General features: G+C 47.1%; 1 protein-coding gene across 5 annotated transcripts in view; it reads right to left on the reverse strand.

Annotated features, from left to right (window-relative positions):
• Positions 1 to 18,943, reverse strand: part of SCRN1 (secernin 1) — a 118,887-nt gene that overhangs the window by 60,819 nt on the left and 39,125 nt on the right. For 3 of the 5 annotated variants that reach the window (XM_082472020.1, XM_082472018.1, XM_082472019.1), the window contains exons 5-8: positions 18,429 to 18,623; positions 16,083 to 16,248; positions 6,868 to 7,048; positions 3,896 to 4,055 (exon numbers count right to left, since the gene is read on the reverse strand). In XM_082472020.1, coding sequence (XP_082328146.1) covers positions 3,897 to 4,055; positions 6,868 to 7,048; positions 16,083 to 16,248; positions 18,429 to 18,623 — 701 coding nt within the window. In that variant the 3' untranslated portion in view covers position 3,896. Of the gene's footprint in view, positions 1 to 42; positions 4,056 to 6,867; positions 7,049 to 16,082; positions 16,249 to 18,428; positions 18,624 to 18,943 lie in introns of those variants that run through there. The other 2 variants (XM_082472021.1, XM_082472017.1) reach the window with 1 other exon arrangement.

The following is an 18,943-nucleotide window of genomic DNA, read 5'->3' on the forward strand; positions in this document are numbered from 1 at the left end:
CTATTAATGAAACACAAGATAGAAGAGGCCAAGAGACATTAATTTCAGTATTTTTTTATTGTATGCTTGATGTATTTAGAGACAATTCCAAGGGCAAGCACTGGTTGGGGAAGTTATCTGGTTTGTAGATATGTGTACAAAAGGCTATTAAGACTACACGGTCAGTTCCCACTGCAGGAAGCAGAAAGGTTTTCCTTTTTATTATTCCCTGCCCCTAGCATTTTCCAGCTCACACATCTGACTTCTCACAACATGACTGCAAACATGTACGTATTCATCCCCACGAGAGGTCGGCATGTGACATCTCGGGATGTTTGGATTCAATCAGATAAAGCACATTTGACACAAACCATAGGAGGGGAAGTTGGGACCTAGGACCCTATGGAATGAAATGCCAGGGCTGCAGGGAAGCACAGGCACTGCTGGGTCAGCTGGTGCACGTGACCTGCCGCCCCTCCCCCTCCACACGAGAAAGGCCAGCTCAGTGGGTTCCCCTCCCTCCTTCCTCCCAAAAGCTGAGAGCTCAGCTGAAGACCTTCCCCAGAAATGACTTGACTGCTCCTCAGTCAAGGATGCTGTTAGTGGTTTCATAACAGACACGCTGGTCCCACCTGGCTTTCCTGCTGGGCTGGGCAGAGCTGTGTAACACCTGGACCCATGTGGGATGACATCAGGAAGCAAAGTAGTTTGCCTGGTTGATAATTATTTTTTATACCTAATAATCCACCCGATAGTGAAGGAACTTCACTGCTAATATCTAATAGGCATACACCTTCTCTATTAGCTTATAAGAAAGACTCTTTCTAACAATAACACTGTCTTATGTTATTGGGCACTAAAGAATTACCATAATTTCAAGTATATCCTTATTCTACCTAAAATTCCAAACCACCTCCAAGGATGAAAGAGTACTACTTCTGCTTTGCTAATTTGCTTTTATTGGAGCTTCTGCCCCTCCTCAGAGGATGAGTGGTAAATCCCATCTACTAGCCAAGACTAACTAGCTTATGTTTGATTATGGGGCGCGGGGATAGGGGAGAGATTCTGTCCTTCACGGCCATGTCTTCTTTATGCACAAGGCATACACAGCCCTCTCCCCCTCCCCCAGGTCTTAATGGATACACAAATGGTATTTTAGGAAGCTATTTACACGCCAACCTTTAAACAGTATTTTCATCGTTCGTCTTGAATATTCATTTTCCCCATACTGCCTTTAGAAAAGCAATCCCTGGTCAAGAAATTGTCCACGTAATGATAAGCATTTTTCAAAAGCAGAGTCTGTTAGGAGCATTTAAAAACAAACATCCCCCCAGCAATGGCGTACTCAAAATCCAACTACATGTTTCAAGCTGTTAATATGTCACTAGAAGTGAGTATAGCCACATCAGCAGGCTCTTTGCTCTCTTCCTGTCTTTCCCCTCGCATCCCAATGCACAAAGACTCTGTCCACCGCTATTACTCAGGTTTTAACTGTACAGAGAACATCTCTGTACAGCCTGATGGAAGCATCCCAGCCCCTTTTAACTTCTGCCACGAAAGGACTGCCACACCCTCTAGTGGTAAGACCGTGGCATCACAACTGTGATGTATAGCGTCAGCCAAGACATCTCTCAGAGTTGGCCCTTCTTTGGGTTGCTGGAATAAGGTCAATGTCCCTAACAGAAGTGGCCATTATGTTTCCCACTGCACAATGGCTGGGTAATGGCATAAGTCTGGCTGGGTTATCCGTGACCTTTGCTGGGCCCATAATAATGAAAGCAGGCCTCTGTGTAATTTCTTCTCACTAGACTTCTTTTGGTCAAACCCCTAATCACCCTGGGTATCTCAGACATGCCAGGTCTGATGAAATGTTTCCATAATAGGGGGAGAGGATTCCACATGGTGAAATTTTAGAGTGGCTTTCTGCACTATCTTGTTTTAAATAAGCACTCAGCAGGTGGGCTTGGGAGGGGATGAGGTACATATGTCACCCCCAAGCCTCACCGTTCCCCACTCAGCAGCTGGAGACAGACGCTCTGAGTGGCTGCACCACCTAAGAGGACACCCTAAGTTCACCCACAGTGAGAGCCCAGGCCAAACCCCGACAAAACTCAGCAACCGCAAGTCACCGTGAACAGCTGCTGTTAACTCTGTCAGCACAAATATTCCTCCCATCTCTCACCACTTGTAGTTAGTGATTTTACATACAGAATTTGCAAAACTGCTGGGCAGAAAGCTCACGGTGCTCTTATGCTTACACCCTTACAGGGGAGTTGGTAGAAAAAAGGATTTGTTCCAGTAAAACCTGTGACCCTCAGTGTCCACGTCTGTGCATGGGGCCCAAGTCCCTTCCAGCTCTCATGGCATATGATACACTGCAGCTGACAAGGAGTCACTAACTCGAAGTCACTTCCAAGACTACTGACACTCACAGTATTTCCATTCGGAAATGCCTATCAGTGATGAAGACAGGTGAGGCTGCATAATGAAGCCGCTGTCCTCCCTCCCACTGCTGTATTAACACACACACTTCTCAGTATCTCTGCCCCCTTCCATGTTAAGAGTGGTGGAGAGTTTCAGTCGCTGGAAGTAAGCACCCCCCGCCACAACCAGCACCTGCCCACTTCAGCTACCAGTCTGAAGGCAGCCAATGGGCCATGCAGGGCAAGAGGAATAAAGGGAAGGATTAGGGAAAGCCAGGTGCCTCCTCCACAGCTTTGGGGGATATAACAGGCTGGGTAGGAAGGGCGGGGGTGGGACTGTCACCGTGGAGCCGAATGCTTCTCCATCCATCTGTCCCCTTCCTGCCCTCTGTCTTCCCCGTGCTGGGCCCATCTGGTCTTCCTCACATGCTTTCCTGGGCTCTGCTGGTAAGTCAAATCCTTCATGCGCCCACAACATGGGAAACAAATCAGTTTAATTAAAGTCTCTGCTGAGATAATGGAGTGGCTGCTCAGATTCCAGCTACTTCAGCTGGAATCTAAACAGCCAAGAGTTTCTCCTTTTCTTTCCCTCATTAGCTGAGAAATTTGCAGCTTCGTGGGGTGGAACTTCTGCCGCAGGGCCATTTAATTAATCCTAAACTAGATGGCGGTAACCAGGCCCAGAATCATTTCTAGACACACGCACATCCGTGCGGCAGGTGAGCGGCCATGCAGGGAGAGCCCCGTGCCTCGTGGGAGAGCCACGCCGAGATCCAGGGACGTCACGCACAGCTGCCTCTGAACCTCTACAGTGGGCAGCTTCCAGCTCGCACGGCACTGGGAAGCTGTCTGCGGGTCCACCGCACACGAGCGCGGTGCACAGGTTCTTTCAGATCACAGGAATCGGGATGGAGCTGGGCCTGGAGAGGAGCCCCCTTTATTCCTTCCCACTTGTTTTGTCTCTCAGAAGACACAGCTGGAGACATTCTGCATTACAGGCCTGCGCTCAGCAGAAGGGAGGCCAGGCCGGGAAGCCCTTGAGCACACACACAAGAGCCCTGGGCCAAAGAAATGCCTTTTGTTAACCAGAAAGAAACCACTACTGAGAGAAAGAGTAAGACTTCAAAAGATTTTGCCTTCCCCTCAAACTCGGCGCAGTGGAGCCTGTCTTTCAAGGCTTGATGGACTCTAGTACTCCCATGAAAAGGCTAATGTGTCCATTTTCACTGAAACACAATAAGAGCAGCTTAAAATCCACCATCAGTCATACAATCGCACAACAGGCAAATGGGATACATGTTACACTGCAGAAGGAGGGGATCTATGTTGCAGAAGAAGGGGGCGTTGTGAGATCCGAGGCAGAACACTAGGGAACAGTGTGACGTTAACACATCTGAACTTTCTCATTTTACTCGGACAGGAGAGCGGTTTGTTTTGCTGGTAATTTAGTAAGGTGGGAAATTTTAAATAAGAAGGGGAAAGGGAATGCTTACTTCACTTAAAGAACTTAATCTCCGTGTCAACACAGTCATAGAAGAGATCTCCCACTTCGGTGGGGTCCAGGGGGTCATTGCTGGTCAGGATTTCCTCCATGGCTTCCAGGCCTTGCTTCTCTAGTTCCAGCATCGTCTTCCTCAGCTTTTGACCTTGCTCCTGAGAAGGACAGAAACAGCGGGGGTCATTGCAATGGACACTGAAAGCCCCCCGGAGGGCCTGCCCCCCACCCCATTCAATCTGCTCCCCGTGGGACTGCCACGGGGATGGTTCTAAAATGCAGGTGTGGTGAGGTCACCGCTCTGCATGGAGTACTTGCCTTCAGGATAAAAATCCAAACTCCTGAGTGACGTTGGGAAAGGCCCTTTGTAACGTACGAGGCTCCAGCGTGCCTCGCCTTTGCCACGCCTCCCGCATCTCCTTGCTCTTCAGCCAGACCGAAATTAGCTGCATTCCTCCAGCCCATGATACTCTTTCTCGTCACGGAACAGGCAACCCTGCTCCCCTCAACACTCGGTCACCTTGCGCCCACCTTCAGGCTTCCATGAACGCCTTTCCTCTAGGCTCCCCCCATTCAATGCCTTTCCTTCTGCCATGGTTGTTCTCTTTCTGTCTTGCGATGGTCTGTCTACTTACCTGTGTCCCCCATTAGACCACGATCTCCCAGGCAGGGAGACCCGGGCTTATCTCTATCCTCCTGCCTGGGACAGAGGAGACACTCCCAATAAAGTCTCTTGAAACAATAAATGGATCAATGAATAATCACATGGCATGTCTATCCCCGATTTACTTTTTTTCTGAGGGGGTGACATCTCTTCTTCCAAGTGGCAGTTGCTCATTTACAGTGGATGACGATGAGAAGCTTTTATTTGCCCAATTAGTCCCAGAACAGAGAAGCCGCTGTCACCACCCATCCACCACTTCCTAGTGCTGCCTTAACTCAAACCAATGGTCATTGCCAAATTTCAAAGTCCACCCAGCCTCATCAGCCTCATCTCTTTGAAATTTTGTGTAGGATACTTCAGAACACACGGCCCTCTCTACCCCTGCCTTCGTTTGCCAAAGAGCCACAAAACTGTGCACCGGGGAGTGACATTTCCCCCTGCTCGGGCTTACTGTCGTCCACCTAGAAAACATGCACCGTCAGCAACCAGGGGGGGCAGCCTGGACAGAACTCTGTGTGACGCAACGGTAGCATTCACGGTTCCAGGGAAACGTCTGGCAGGGAGGGCAGATGTCAAACAACTGCGACTTTTACACGTCAGAATGGTCATTTCTGGGGCACAGAAGAGCAAGTTCTATAAATAGTGAGACTACCCTTCTCAGAGATACTTTCTGAATTCACTTGGATTTCCTGCTGTCCTTTCTTGCTATCCTTTTTAGAGAGTCCACCGTGCTGGATGTTAAGAAAATAAGCTCACCCAGTCCACGCAAAATGCACGCACCAATTTACCTATAAGATGTCACTTTCTTCAGGACAAATCGGACCTTTGCAAGTTGTTAAATAAATGCTTGGGAAGCAGATGAGCATCTGACAACCATGTTCCTTCCTTCTCCCTTCAGCCAAATAGAGGCTTGGATTTTATATGAAAGTCCACCACTAAGGGTTGCTGTGGGCATATATTGAGTGTTTGTCTTGTTTGAATTGATGTCTTGTAACTTTATTAATCAAAACTTTGGGTGGAGGAGGGAGGGCTGCACTTTGAAGAATAACTATCTTAAAACTAGAAACTTTGGGCTTCCCTGGTGGCACAGTGGTTGAGAATCTGCCTGCTAATGCAGGGGACACGAGTTCGAGCCCTGGTCTGGGAAGATCCCACATGCCACAGAGCAGCTGGGCCCGTGAGCCACAACTACTGAGCCTGCATGTCTGGAGCCTGTGCCCCGCAACGGGAGGGGCCGCGATAGTGAAAGGCCCGCGCACCGCGATGAAGAGCGGTCTCCGCACCGCGATGAAGAGTGGCCCCCGCTTGCCGCAACTAGAGAAAGCCCTCGCACGAACCGAAGACCCAACACAGCCAAAAATAAATAAATAAATAAATAAAGTAACTATAAAAAAAAAAAAAAAAACTAGAAACTTTAAAAAAAAACTTTTTTGTATGAAAAAATATACATAACAAAATTTACCATTTTAACCATTTTTAAGTGTACAGGTCAGTGGCATAAAGACATTCACATTGCTGTGCAAGCATCACCACCATCCGTCTCCAGAACTTTGTTAAAAAAACAACACGAGGGGCTTCCCTGGTGGCGCAGTGGTTGAGAATCTGCCTGCCAATGCAGGGGACACGGGTTCGAGCCCTGGTCTGGGAGGATCCCACATGCCGCGGAGCAACTAGGCCCGTGAGCCACAACTACTGAGCCTGCGCGTCTGGAGCCTGTGCTCCGCAACAAGAGAGGCTGCGATAGTGAGAGGCCCGCACACCATGATGAAGAGTGGCCTCCGCTTGCCACAACTAGAGAAAGCCCTCGCACAAAAACGAAGACCAAACACAGCCATAAATAAATAGATAAATAAATAAAAGCATGACACAAATTAAGCAATGTGAATACCATCAAGCTTTAAAAAAAAAACAAAAACAAAAAACCAACATGATCGCATCTTTAAAATGCTGCCGTTACGTACACATTTTTACCCCTAAAAGTATACAAAGAATTTTCGACAACAGAAAAGCAGTTCTCCTGACTAGTACTGCACGTTTCTGTTATTTGCAGGTGAACAGTAAGTAAGAGGGAGATTCTTAGCCCACTGAGTTCTAGAATAACATCCATCAAAAGCAGAGGCTTGCTTTCACTGGCTTTCAAGAGGCTGGGAGGAACAACTACCACCAGCATTCTAGCAGGGGCCTCGGGAGCCTGGGTTTCTGGAAGCAGACTTGCTGGAGAGGAGGAAGATGACGAGCTTGCTAACCGCCGTCCTGCCTCCTTTCTAGGGACCCCGCCCGTTCCCGGGGCTCACAGCCAGGCTCACCTCGTCACTCTCCAGGACCGCCCGGGCCCACTCGTGGGCCTTGTACAGCTCGTGGCGGCGGTCTGGCTTCTCCTGGAACCGAGGCTCCTTTTTGGCAGGGTCGTCGTCTCCGAAACAGGGAGACTGTGCTTTGGGGACGAGTTTTACATCGTCGACAAAGATGAAAGGCTTGAATATGGACCTGGAGAGAAAGGAGAGGAACTTCAGCCAAACCGAGCCTGGGGGCTTGAGGACACCAGAGGTTGCCCTTTCCTTCAGCAAACATCTCCTGGGCCAGCTCACGGTGGCAGGCGGGTGCCTGCTGGGAGAGACCCAACTGCATATTTTAGTAACTATTTTAGTAGAACTAACTGCCGTTTATACGCTGCAAATTCTTCTATTTGCAGCGAGGAGACATCAAAACAGACTGGCTTTGTTCTGGGAAGGCCATTCAAGAGCCCCTTTCAGTCACATGAAAGAAGGCAAACAGACACAGTGTTCTGAGGAAAGGGCGCAATGGGCCACCGATTTGAGCGGGTCTTTCTCCACCGTGCTCTGCGGAAAGGGGCCTCCTGGAAAGGCAGGGTCTGAGACCTCATCCTTTTTTTTTTAGGTTCTACCTTATTTGAAAATGTCTGGAATATCTCTGACAGACTCAAGGTGGGACAGATTAAGACAGATGACAAAGAAAGAATCCCGGGGCCCCAGAGAGGGCACACCACAGAGGACAGAAGTCTGGTTGTGTGAGAGTGTGGCTGAGGGCATAGTAGGCGGCTGACGCAAGAACTCTTTGATTCAGCTCTTTTGGCACGAGGGGTGTCTTAGGGGACGTGGCTGTGTGTGTGTGTGTGTGTGTGTGTGTGTGTGTGTGTGCACCTGTGCATACCTGGGGACATTTCAACACGTCTCCCCAGACGCACACACACCCCAAAACAGCCATGTGTCTAGGAAACCGCATCTTGGGGGTCCCAGGCCAACGGGGTCTGTGGTGACCACAGCTGACAGTAACACTAGAGGGAGACAGCCTCACTCTCCCTGCTCTGCACCCAGAAAGAACACGGCTGGATCAAAGCAGTGCTCCTGGCAGAGCACAGGCACCTCTGGGCCCCGAGGGTGGCCTGTTTTCAATCACACCACGCGGGCACCTGCAATAACAATTGGAGAGAATGAGACACACACCCACACCCCGTGTGTATGGCTCAGGTTTGGGTTATTTCCTCTCCTCTTAACTGGTGCCTCCAGTGGGTGAGAAGTGAGCTGGGAGGCTGATTCCCTCAGCCCCGAGATGCCTGGACTTGAGGCGGCCAGAGCAGCCTTGCCGGTGTGCCACACAAACATTTTCACTATGCCACAACCTGCAAAGAACTGGAAACCCATGACCTTTGCACCCAAACTGTGTCCTTGGACTTGAGCGTCAGCATCACCCTCAGGCCCCAACCCCGTCCTGCTGAATGGAACCTGCCTGTTAAGGTCCCCAGGGGATTGATGACATCCAAGTCTGAGGAGCATGACCAGAGACCACAGTAACTAGGAGTGACCTCTCGGGTTAGTTCCCTGAGGTTGTCAAGGGAAAGGGGCTCAGGTGAAGAAGAAAGACCCTGATCACAGCATGAAAGATCGGGCTCATCCTAATTTAATTTGAATACTGAAAGCAGTTGCACCCAAAGCTGGCAAAGTGGGTGGTACAGGTTAAGGATAAGTGCTGTTTTCTGCAGGTGATGCAAACGCAGGAGACTGAGCCCGTCCACCGTGAAGCACAAGACATCGGCATGTGGGCTGGACCTAATTCCACAAGGCCGAGTCCTCCCAAGGAACTTGCCTCCCCAAGATGCAGGGGAGCTACCTTACACAGAGGGAACACACATTGCCACTTCCTACGGCCTCCTGAAAATACATCACTCCTCTTCCCTTCTCCTGAAAGTTGAATGGGTGACTGTTGAAAGTGAAAGGAATTAATGCACAATTTTAAAGCATCTAAAGAATTTTGATTACATGAAGTTGAATTCTCCAACTGGTCATTTGGTTGACTCTGCAAAAGGGCAGTTTGAGGGTTCACTGGCAGATGGTAATGGATGGGAAGGGAGAGAGGAGAGAGGGAGGGAGGGAGGGAGGGAAAGAGGTGGAAGAGGGCGGAGTCCAGCGTAGAGACATCCAGAACTAACTGCCTCTGTGCCCCTCTGGTCCCTGACAACACAGCAGCCTCACAGCAGGCAAGTGTCCTATCCTTCAGGGCCTGACAGCACTCGGGGTTTCCTGAAAAGTCAGTGCACACAACACACACCGTCTTCCAGCAGATGTGACCTGCAGCTTCCTTGGCCTGAGCTGAGACCCCCTGAGGGACACTGGGCCCGGGCTCCTGCCAAGCACCCCAGAACCTGCACGGTTCACACCTCCTCCCCAGGCCCAGTGCTAGGCAGAAAGGGTCGGAGCCGGGGGATCCCCTGCTCTCGGGCTTGGAGGCGGGGTGGGTGCAGGCTTAGCCATGGCGAGCCAGCGGAACTGCAGCGTCCAGCAGAGCTGCTGAGCCCGGGCTGCTGAGATTCCTTGGGACAGGGGTTCTCCCATTTTACACCGGCCCCAGGCCACAGATGATGATCACTCGTGTGGTGCTACCCCATACAACCCCCCGCACTGCGCCTCTTTTCTCCACCCTTCAAAAGGCCATGTGGGAGTGATGTCTTCATTGGGAAATCTGTCATTCAGTTTCTGGAACCTCAGTGCTTTTCTTACCGTGCGGCTCAGGACCATCCCGACACTGGCCCTGTGAGGGAGAAGGATGGCGCTGGGTCTTGCTGAGCGACCATCCAGGTCTGCCTGCCTCATGAGAGTGGGGCAGGGAACTGGGCTGGGACTCAGAATGGGGAGCAGGGGGTGTCCCCTTGTCACCTTTGACCAACTATGGGGCCCGTCATCTTCCCTCTGTGTCTCTCACTGGACTGAAGTGATCTCTACGGTCCCTTTCAACTTCTAAAGCTATTGTGTTATTTCTCTTTCTATGTCATGTGGCCTGTGAACTTGTGTCTTCAAGAAGTTCATGCTAAGAACAATCATGGTCTTCTGCACCCAATATACAGGATAATAGCAGAGTAAAAATCAGAACCCTCTATGTGATGGAACTTCAAACCAGTCCACGCTCATTTTAACATCAGTGAGAGTGTCTGGTAGCATTTCTAAGACAGGAGGGACCATATGTTTAATCCATTTTAACTTTAAAAATAAATAAGTAAATAATATGACGAGGTTCCCATAATATTCTAAGGCAGCCAAAGCTCTCCAAGAGTTTTTTTCCAAAGTCTATAAGGAAGTCAGCATCCTCAGCTGCTAAAAACATGAACCATAGATGTGTCTGGTGGTTAAAGGAGGTTTTTTTTGAGATTGAATAAATAAAATTACTGCCAATAAGAAACTGCAATAATACTAATATACCAGGGTGTGGGAATTATCTATAACTCAGTCCTGATAATTTATGTCTACATATCCAGGAAAGGGCAACGTGGATAACTCAGCCGTTTCCAAATGCTCTTATTTCCTGCCAATCCTTCCAGAAAATCTCATTAAAAGTCCAAATAGGTGAGAAGATACTCTGACATCTTCTCACACTGAACCTCAGATGGTAGCTTCTTAAATGCCACTTGAGTAAATGTATGCTAATTAACGGCCCAGAAAGAGGAAACGACTTGCCAAGGCCGCATAGCCAGCCAGCCAGCGGCAAAGCTGAACTGCCATCTGGGTCGTGACCACCCCTCCCGGCCCACCCAGCCAGGGCGGTGCCCACTTCATCAACCATGTGGAGAACCCGCAGAGGAGCCCGTGGGTGGCTCGGATGCAGGTGGGACACAGCTGAGGGAGCTCCAGAAGCTGATTCTCCTCCATCCTCAGAGCTGCCTCACAGGCTGACCTTCAGAGAAGCCCCCTAACCCAGAGCTCGCCCTGGTCACCCAGCCCCTCCACGGTGTGGTGTGACACGAATACAGGACGATAGGCCCAAAAGGGGAAGTGCTTCCACCAGCAAAGGTCGGCCCAGTAGCTGGTTAATGAGGAAGTTTAAAGGTGGCTGAGCTACGCTAAGGGGACCCTCGAGCAGGACAATTAAACAAAGAAAGCCATGAGCAACACGAAAGGGAGCCCCGCCACTGCACCCGTCAGCTCCCGCTGAGACAAACCGAAGGGCCACGGCACACAGTCCGATGACACGAAGCCAGCACGGGCTTGCAAGGTCTGTCTCAGAGTCTGCAGGATTTTAGTCCTGGGTGACACGCTGAGCCACAGCCAAGAAAGGCACTTCACTGGAGGCATCTTTGCCTTCTCTGTCCCTTTTTTCTTTCTAAAACCTTGAGATGGATGCACCAAGCCAGTGTAAAAAATCTGTTTTCCTCTCATTTGTTCCTTCCTTTGGAAGGAAAACAGAATTATCATGAAAGTCTCTAACATTTTATAATATATCATAATTTTCAAAGTGCTTTCATTCAATTCTCATGGAATTTCATTCATTCATTCATTCAATATGTGTGCAATGCTGAGATCCAGATACTATTCTAAGTACTGGGGATACAGCAGGGCAGCAGTCCCCAACCTTTTTGGCACCAGGGACTGGCTTCGTGGAAGACAATTTTTCCACGGACGGCGGGGTGTGGGGTGATGGCTCAGGCGGTAATGCGAGCGACGGGGAGAGGCAGAGGAAGCTTTGCTCGCTCGCCTGCCGCTCACCTCCTGCTGTGCGGCCCGGTTCCTAACAGGCTGCGGACCAGGGGTTGGCTGGGGACCCCTGCAGCAGTGAAGAAGGCAGGGCAAAAACTTCTGTACCATTTCACAGATGGGATGACTGAGGCTCACAGAAGCGAAGTGCTTTGTCCACAGGCACATTCCTAATACATGCCAGATGGAGAAGTAAATTCAGATCTTCTAAATCTAAAGTCATTTTCCCCCATTACCACTCACCCTTATATATCCCTTCTGCGGGTTTTTAAAATATATATATATATACGCATTATGCTACTGCAGAAAAGCAAAATATTTTTGTGCTTTGGGATTTGGAACTTAAGTATCAGTGGCCAGCTCACATTTCTGACTTCAAACATGGCTCTCTTCATACTGAAGATGCAGAAACTCCCTGAGCGATGAAGCTGGGCTTATCCTGTGCCCTGGAGTCCCCAGCAGATCCGCTGGCGCAGAAAATAGCAGCCCAAAGGCTCCTGCTTGGATGAATTTGCTAAACTTTGAACCAATCTGAAAAGGGCCTGGAAGCACCAGTTTCTCTCAGCTGCAGGTGTCCCTCTGAATGGTTCATCCTTGGGTCATCCCAGCTTGACTGTGAGTCACTTTAGTCATATAGTCAAAGCCACAACTGGTAGAGAGCAGAACTTATCCATGAAGGGTGTTTTCATTTAGAGGGAAAGAGAACTAGTACTTTTGGAGCATGGGACACCCTTAGGGCTGGATCCAGATACTCTGGGAGGTTTTGAAAAGTCAAAACCGTGGGGTAGGAGAGAGGAAAAAGACAGTGTTGGGAGAGTTGGGAATGAAATCAGAGGGAGTGCTATTTTACACAAGGCCCTCAGCTCTGTGTCTGTCTGTGCAGGCTGTGCCCCACACTGTATTTACATAGTAAACTACGGTGTCTACAGCCCCTAACATTATCTCCAATAATGAAAAGGTTCCACTTGTCACTAACATTTGAATTAACCAGACAAGACAGTCTCAGCTGATGCAATGTAGCCTCTCAAGCCTAGTACCTGGGAGAAGACAAAGAAAACACGCACACACCGTGTCCCTTGCATCTCCCCGTTCCCTGCCACTAAAGTGGGTCAAACACCCTCTTTTTCCTAGAACTTCCTCCCTATTTTCTGTTTCCCAGGCTAAAGTACACAGCCTAATACAATTAAAGAAATGGGTGGGGAAATAGCCTTCTAATATTTAAAATGGAAAATTTTTAATACTCTCCCCCTCTTGGTTTATCCATCCTGTATCTTGAGTATTTGTGTGTTTTCTCAGATGTGGGGGCCTCTCAGTGGTGAAAATAACAAGCCCTAATTCATGATGTCTGCCGATTTCCACGGTGTAAACACGCCCACTGGGGCCCATTTCAAGCTACCGATGTGATGTCACTGAACACAGGGTTGGGAAGAGATGACATCATCTGCTTCCACAGGCTCCGGCACACCACGAGACTCGGAATTTTACACTGTCTCAAAATGCGAAGCTACCTCTCTGCTATTTCCCTCTCCAATTCTTCAGATCGATGAAGCTTTAACAAGTACTGCTTCCACGTAAGAAATGGCCTCCAAAGGTCAGAACCAGTGCACTAAAGCCAATGAGTGTCACTATATGGATGACCAAGGCACCAGCTGACTCAACAGAATATTAATATGATGGAATTTGCCTGCTCAATAAAATTAATTAAAGGTCTTTTGCATCTCCCACCCACTCTCAAACTCTGACTTCTGCATCTGCTTCCAACTCTCAAACTTACATAGTACCTGGTACATATTAGGAGGAAGGGAGGAGAGAAGGGAGGGAAGGAGGAAGAAAAAAAGGGAATGTGAGAACAAGCTATATCGAGAAAAGGATCTATAATTAATGCAATGAGCAAAGAGCCAAGAAGTTCTGAAGCAGACAGACCAATAGTAAGATAATGTCCTTTGGTTTCTAACATTAATTGGTAAGATAAATAATATAGTCTTCTTTGATCATAATCTTTTGCAAGTCCACTGCTCTGAAACTATTTCCTGCAAACATCTCTCTAATGTTTTTAGCATTAGCAGAAGCCAGTTAAAATTTCCCTAATTTTATTACCTAAAAACCCAAGAGTAGGTAATTATGCTTCCTGATGACAAAATACAAAATGTTGAGCATGCCCAATTACAGAGAAACATTGAAATGTTGAATAGGAGAAAAAAAATCTATGACATTTCTATAGTCGCAGTAGGAAATGTAGCTCATTTAACCAGAGAAGATAAAAATGAATATCTTCCGGGAAGCCCTTAATAGCCTTTAAGTTCTTTTCAATTAATTTAACCATGAATAACTTTCTTTTAAAATTACTTGAAATTCTCCATTTTAGATATTAGAAAGCTATTTTCCAGCTCATTTTTAGAATTGTATTAGGCCGTGTACTTTACCCTAGGAAACAGAATTGCTTTATCTTCACATCCCAGCAATCACAAAGCCCTGTCTTCTAAGCACAGTTACAGCAGCTGTCTGAGACATCAGGAACCAAGGGGGTTGCTGTGGTCATTCTTCAGTTCAACCTGCTCCTTCAAAGGCTCCTGTTCCCTGAAGAACAATGTCTAAATACCTCGGCAGAGTGTTCCAGACAGACTCTAAATGCCTACGTGTACCCCTGCGGGCCAGCACAAAGTGCTCACAAAAGCCACCAGCAAGCGAGGTCAGAGTCCACAGGGGGAAGTCAGACACCAGGGAGAGGAAAGACAAGCCCCAGATCTGATGGATCAAAAAGGGGGTGGGAGTGGGGCCATGGAACCAAGCATTCAGAACTGAAAGATAAAATCAAGAGAAAGCAGCTGGAGTCAAACAAGAGGTGTGTCCTGAGAGGTTGCCTGGAATACTGCCCAGCAGGCGAGGCTCGCTGTCAGAGGCCAGCAGAGGTCCCACGCTGGGCTTGTGTACTGGGGTGGGGGGTGGGGTCGGGTGGAGGAGGGATGGAAACATAAACTACAAGAGGATGTACAGCTGCCATGTGTGCCATTCTGTCTCATGCCTCTCTGCCTTTGCATATGCTGTTCCCTCTACCCAGAATGTCATTCCTGCTTTTAGCACCTAACAAACCTCTCTTCCTACAACCCCCAGTGCTCAAGAGTTCTTCCTCTGTGGTTTCCCCCATCATTGTCTCCTTCGTGCCACCTCTTATCTCGCGCACACTTGGTCTCTAGTACCCGACAAGCATAAGATTTGGTACACAGCAGGTGCCTAATAAGTGCCTGTTGAATGAATAATGAATGAATGAAAAACTAAGGATAGCTTATACTGAATTTAATAGGTCTTGTTAGAAAGATCTATTGATATTGGCAGTTGTGAGGTCAAAGGGTCAGGAAAGGTACTTGGCTTCTCCCCTGAGTCATCAAACAGTCCCTAGCTGGACACTGCCATTGTCTTGTATTCTTGAAACAATAAGGGGAGAGTAAATACTTTCAGCTGGAAAGGGAATGAAATCAAACAGCTACAGATTCCCTGATAGCAGAGTCAAAGGTTTGATACCCGATACTCAAATGATGATGGTTTTCAGCCAATGGGGCACATGAAAAATACCAGAGAACCTACTGGAATGGGCAGTCTTCTAGACCTCTCCAGGCTGAGGATCAGACTCACCAGACAGATTCCTAAGCCCACCTTAAAGATTCTGATACAATAGGTTTGGGTCAAGGCACCTGTATTTTTCAAAAACTCCCCTAAGTGATTCTGATAATTTAGAAATCACTGGATGGTTGTGTCTAAGCCACTGATGACATGATTTGTGGTGTGCATGACTGAAAGTTACCAAGGAGAAGGGCTGCTGTCTACCTGGTAGATCAGAGATAGTCTTAATAAATAATAGTTAAACCTACTATGCATTTACTTGGATTATCTCATTTAATCCTCCCAAAAAGCATATAACAGTAGAGGCTGGTATTGTGTCCATTGTACAGGACAGACACAAGCTTGGAGAGGTTAAGAGACTTACCAGTTACTAAGTGACAGAAGTGGAATTCAACTCCTGGCAGTTTATTCTAGAGGCCGTGTTCTTAAACACTGTGCAGTGCAAGCCCTTTGCTGAAGTGTGTGGGCAGAAAGCAATACCCTAAAACACAATGTCTTAGAGAAGAGGCCAGTGCACTTGAAGTGGCTTCAATGTGCATTGCCTCTGGACCATTCTGTCCTCTAACTCATAGGAACTGGTGGTTTTGATCAATCTTGGGCATTCCTGTATCTTTCTGTCTCACTGGGTCTTATTTATCTTTGCATCCCTCAAATACAGCACAATGCCTCGTCCATAATATATATTAATAAATGTTTGTTGAATTTAAAACAATTGGCTTCCATGATTGTGATGAACGCTATGTGACAAAAGCCAAGAACTTCCCTTCATCACATCTCTTTGTGCTGTACTGGCCATGGTGAGATGACTAAAAAACGTGACTCAGCTATACAGCAGGAGGTGCAGGAACTCAGTGTGTGATTACTGGGTGAGCTCTCAAGGGAAGCACACGCTTGCCACCTGTGTGACTGTGTCTCAGACAAACCTGGAAGGATCTGGGGTCCCAGTGAAGTAGTGAATGCATGGCGAGCTTCTGTTCTGAGGCAGGACAGACACTACACTGGCTGTGGTAAGGAAAGACTCGGAGTCTATACAGACTCCACTGGCTTTGTCCCGTAAGATGTCAATCATAGTCTGCACAGTGATGCTTTCTGTAAAGAAAAGAGAGAGAGAGGAGGCAAGCTGTAACCAAAATCCATCAGTCCTTTCCCTTTTTAGTAACAGAACCCCTGAAATGACAGCTGGGAACAGAACTGCCCAAGTAGGGACTATATTTCCCAGCTTCCCTTGTGGCTAGATGTGGTCACATGATAGATCCTGACCAACAGGAGGTGAGCAGAAATTATGTGGGCAACTTCCCCATTACATCCATAAAAAGGAATGTTTGCCCTTCACTTTTTTCCCTCCCTTCCTGCTGGCTGGGAGATGCCAGTGAGTGGACCACAAAAGGAAGTCACGTGTTGAGGCAGAATTACCCACCCACCCTGGACTGTCCATATACATCTAGACTGTAACATGGGAGAGAAATAAATTTCCATTTTCTTTAAGCCACATTATTCTGGGGTCTCTGTGTTACAGCACTTAGCAATTCCTCAACTAGTACAGTACACAACAGAATGATATTCATAAGAAAGTATGCAATCTATGCAGTGCACCAAGCAAGCTCTCTGGTACAATCTTGCTGGTTAGAGTCAATGCTATATTTGGAGAATGACCTCCCTGCAGTGGGAAATATACACAGAGAAGTACTTAGAATATTTACAGCCATGAGGACTACTGGCTGTGACTTCAGATAAACGGACTAACAAATCTCTCACTACACAGGATCCTGGTTCTACATTTTCTCCCTCTGTTTATAATTCATTGAAACACTATTTTTTCAGTGTGTTCACAAAGATCAAATCAGAGCATCACATAGAGAAAAGGTGCCTTAAACTTCACTACCACGACTCACATCTTCTTTGTAAATCTCTATGAGTAACACATCACACCTAAAAATATTAACAGTAAGTCCTTCTGTTCTTCAACTATCCAGGGTTCAAACTTTCTCACTGTTTCATAAATGAGTTTACTGATTTAAACCAGGATCCAACAGGTTGATAATGTCTCTTAAAACTCTTTTAATCACTGCGTCTCATTTTCCCCCCTTGCATTTTATTTGTTGGGCCATTTCTCCTGAGTTTCTCACACTCTGGACTTTGCAAGACGGACTTTGCAGATGGTGTTTTGAATATTTTCCTCCATCCTCTGTATTTCTGGTAAACTAGTAGCTAGATCCAGAAGCTTCATAAGATTTACGTTTGATATTTCGGCAGGACTACCTTACAACTGGTATTATATACTTTTACCAAGCTAGGTTTTTTAAGTTAAAAACTTTTAGGGTTTTTTATAAAGTTCCCATTTTTAAATGGATACTTTCTTACCTTCCTACCCAGAATATATTAATTAAGTTCTATAGCACAAGTCCTAAAGCGTTCTTCTAGATTGAGTCAGCCAACTTTTTCTTAAAGAACCAGATAGGAAATATGTTAAGCTTATGGGCCCTATAATCGCTGCCATAACTTACCTGTCGCAGATACTCAACTCTGCCATGTAGCATGGAAGTAGCCATAAGCAATAGGTAAATAAATGGGTGTGGCTGTGTTCTAATGAAATTGTATTTACAAAACAGGCAGCAGCCAACAAGTTATAGTTTGCCAACTCCTGTTCTAAATGACCAATGGCAAATATAAAACGTGGCCACTGTGTTTATGTGGAAGGGTTTTCCACTCACGCATAAAAGTAACAAGCTATCCAGTCACCCACGTTTACCTAAACATGGATTCTGACTAAGTCAATACTGGGTGGAAGATAGAGGGTTCATGAAAGGAATTCAGTTCAACAATTTGACTCAACAAATGTTCATGGAACAAAGGACTATAACAAGCCTCACAAGGGGATCCTAAGATGAGTAAAAGACAACACCCCTGATGTCAAGACTCGGCAGGCTAACGGGAGAGGAAAATATACGAAGAAGATAAGTCAAATACACAAATGCTGAGGTATAAGCAAGGCTGGAATAAGTATCAAAAAGACAAGCATGATGACATCAGCATTTAAAGGAGAAATAGGAAAAGGAAACATCCATGGATGAGAAAGCATCATGTAAACATAAATGAAAGTTGTCATCTTGCCTGCACAGCAAGGACTTTAGCACAAGTCGGTCTCTGTATACAAGGTCTGTTCTCTACTCTTCCTCTCTGCTCATTCTCCTGAGTTCAAACAAGGTCTCTGAAATAGCTGCAAGACGAAGGGTATGAGAGGGAGAATTGTAAGGGATACACTAACTCACCTTCTCGCTTTTCTAAGCTGTCTTTGCCTGAACAGCAGGCTAGATGGTCATCAGCTGGAGAAAAAACTTCAGAAAAATTGAACTCGTCCTCTCCCGTCCACCAGCCTTGACTCTGAGCGTAACTCCTGAGTTCAGGATGCTCTGCGTCGATCTTGGTCATGAGTGAAAGCTGATTGCAAATGCACTTGACTCCCTCTGTAGAGAGTGCAAAACCCAGTTATTTAGAAATAGACTTACAAAGACTTAGTCACGAAATGGAAATTTACAAGGCATCTCTCCCCTGCAACTTGCCTCTAACTATAGGGAGGAATGGATTCCGTTTTTGAAGAGAGAAACAGACGATCCTTGGTTCTAAGATTTCCCAGAACGTGTGACCAGTCCTGACACATTTTATCACATCTTCAATGAGCAACAGTCACTTGATCTGGCGAACTAAACCCCAAGCATTTACTACTCACAAGAGAAGTGAAAGGTTCTTTGAAAGAGGCACTGTGCCACTAACAAGACTCATGAAC

Source organism: Balaenoptera physalus (assembly GCF_965194825.1).
Source record: "Balaenoptera physalus genome assembly, chromosome: 8".
In the NCBI taxonomy this organism is placed as follows: Eukaryota; Metazoa; Chordata; class Mammalia; order Artiodactyla; family Balaenopteridae; genus Balaenoptera; species Balaenoptera physalus.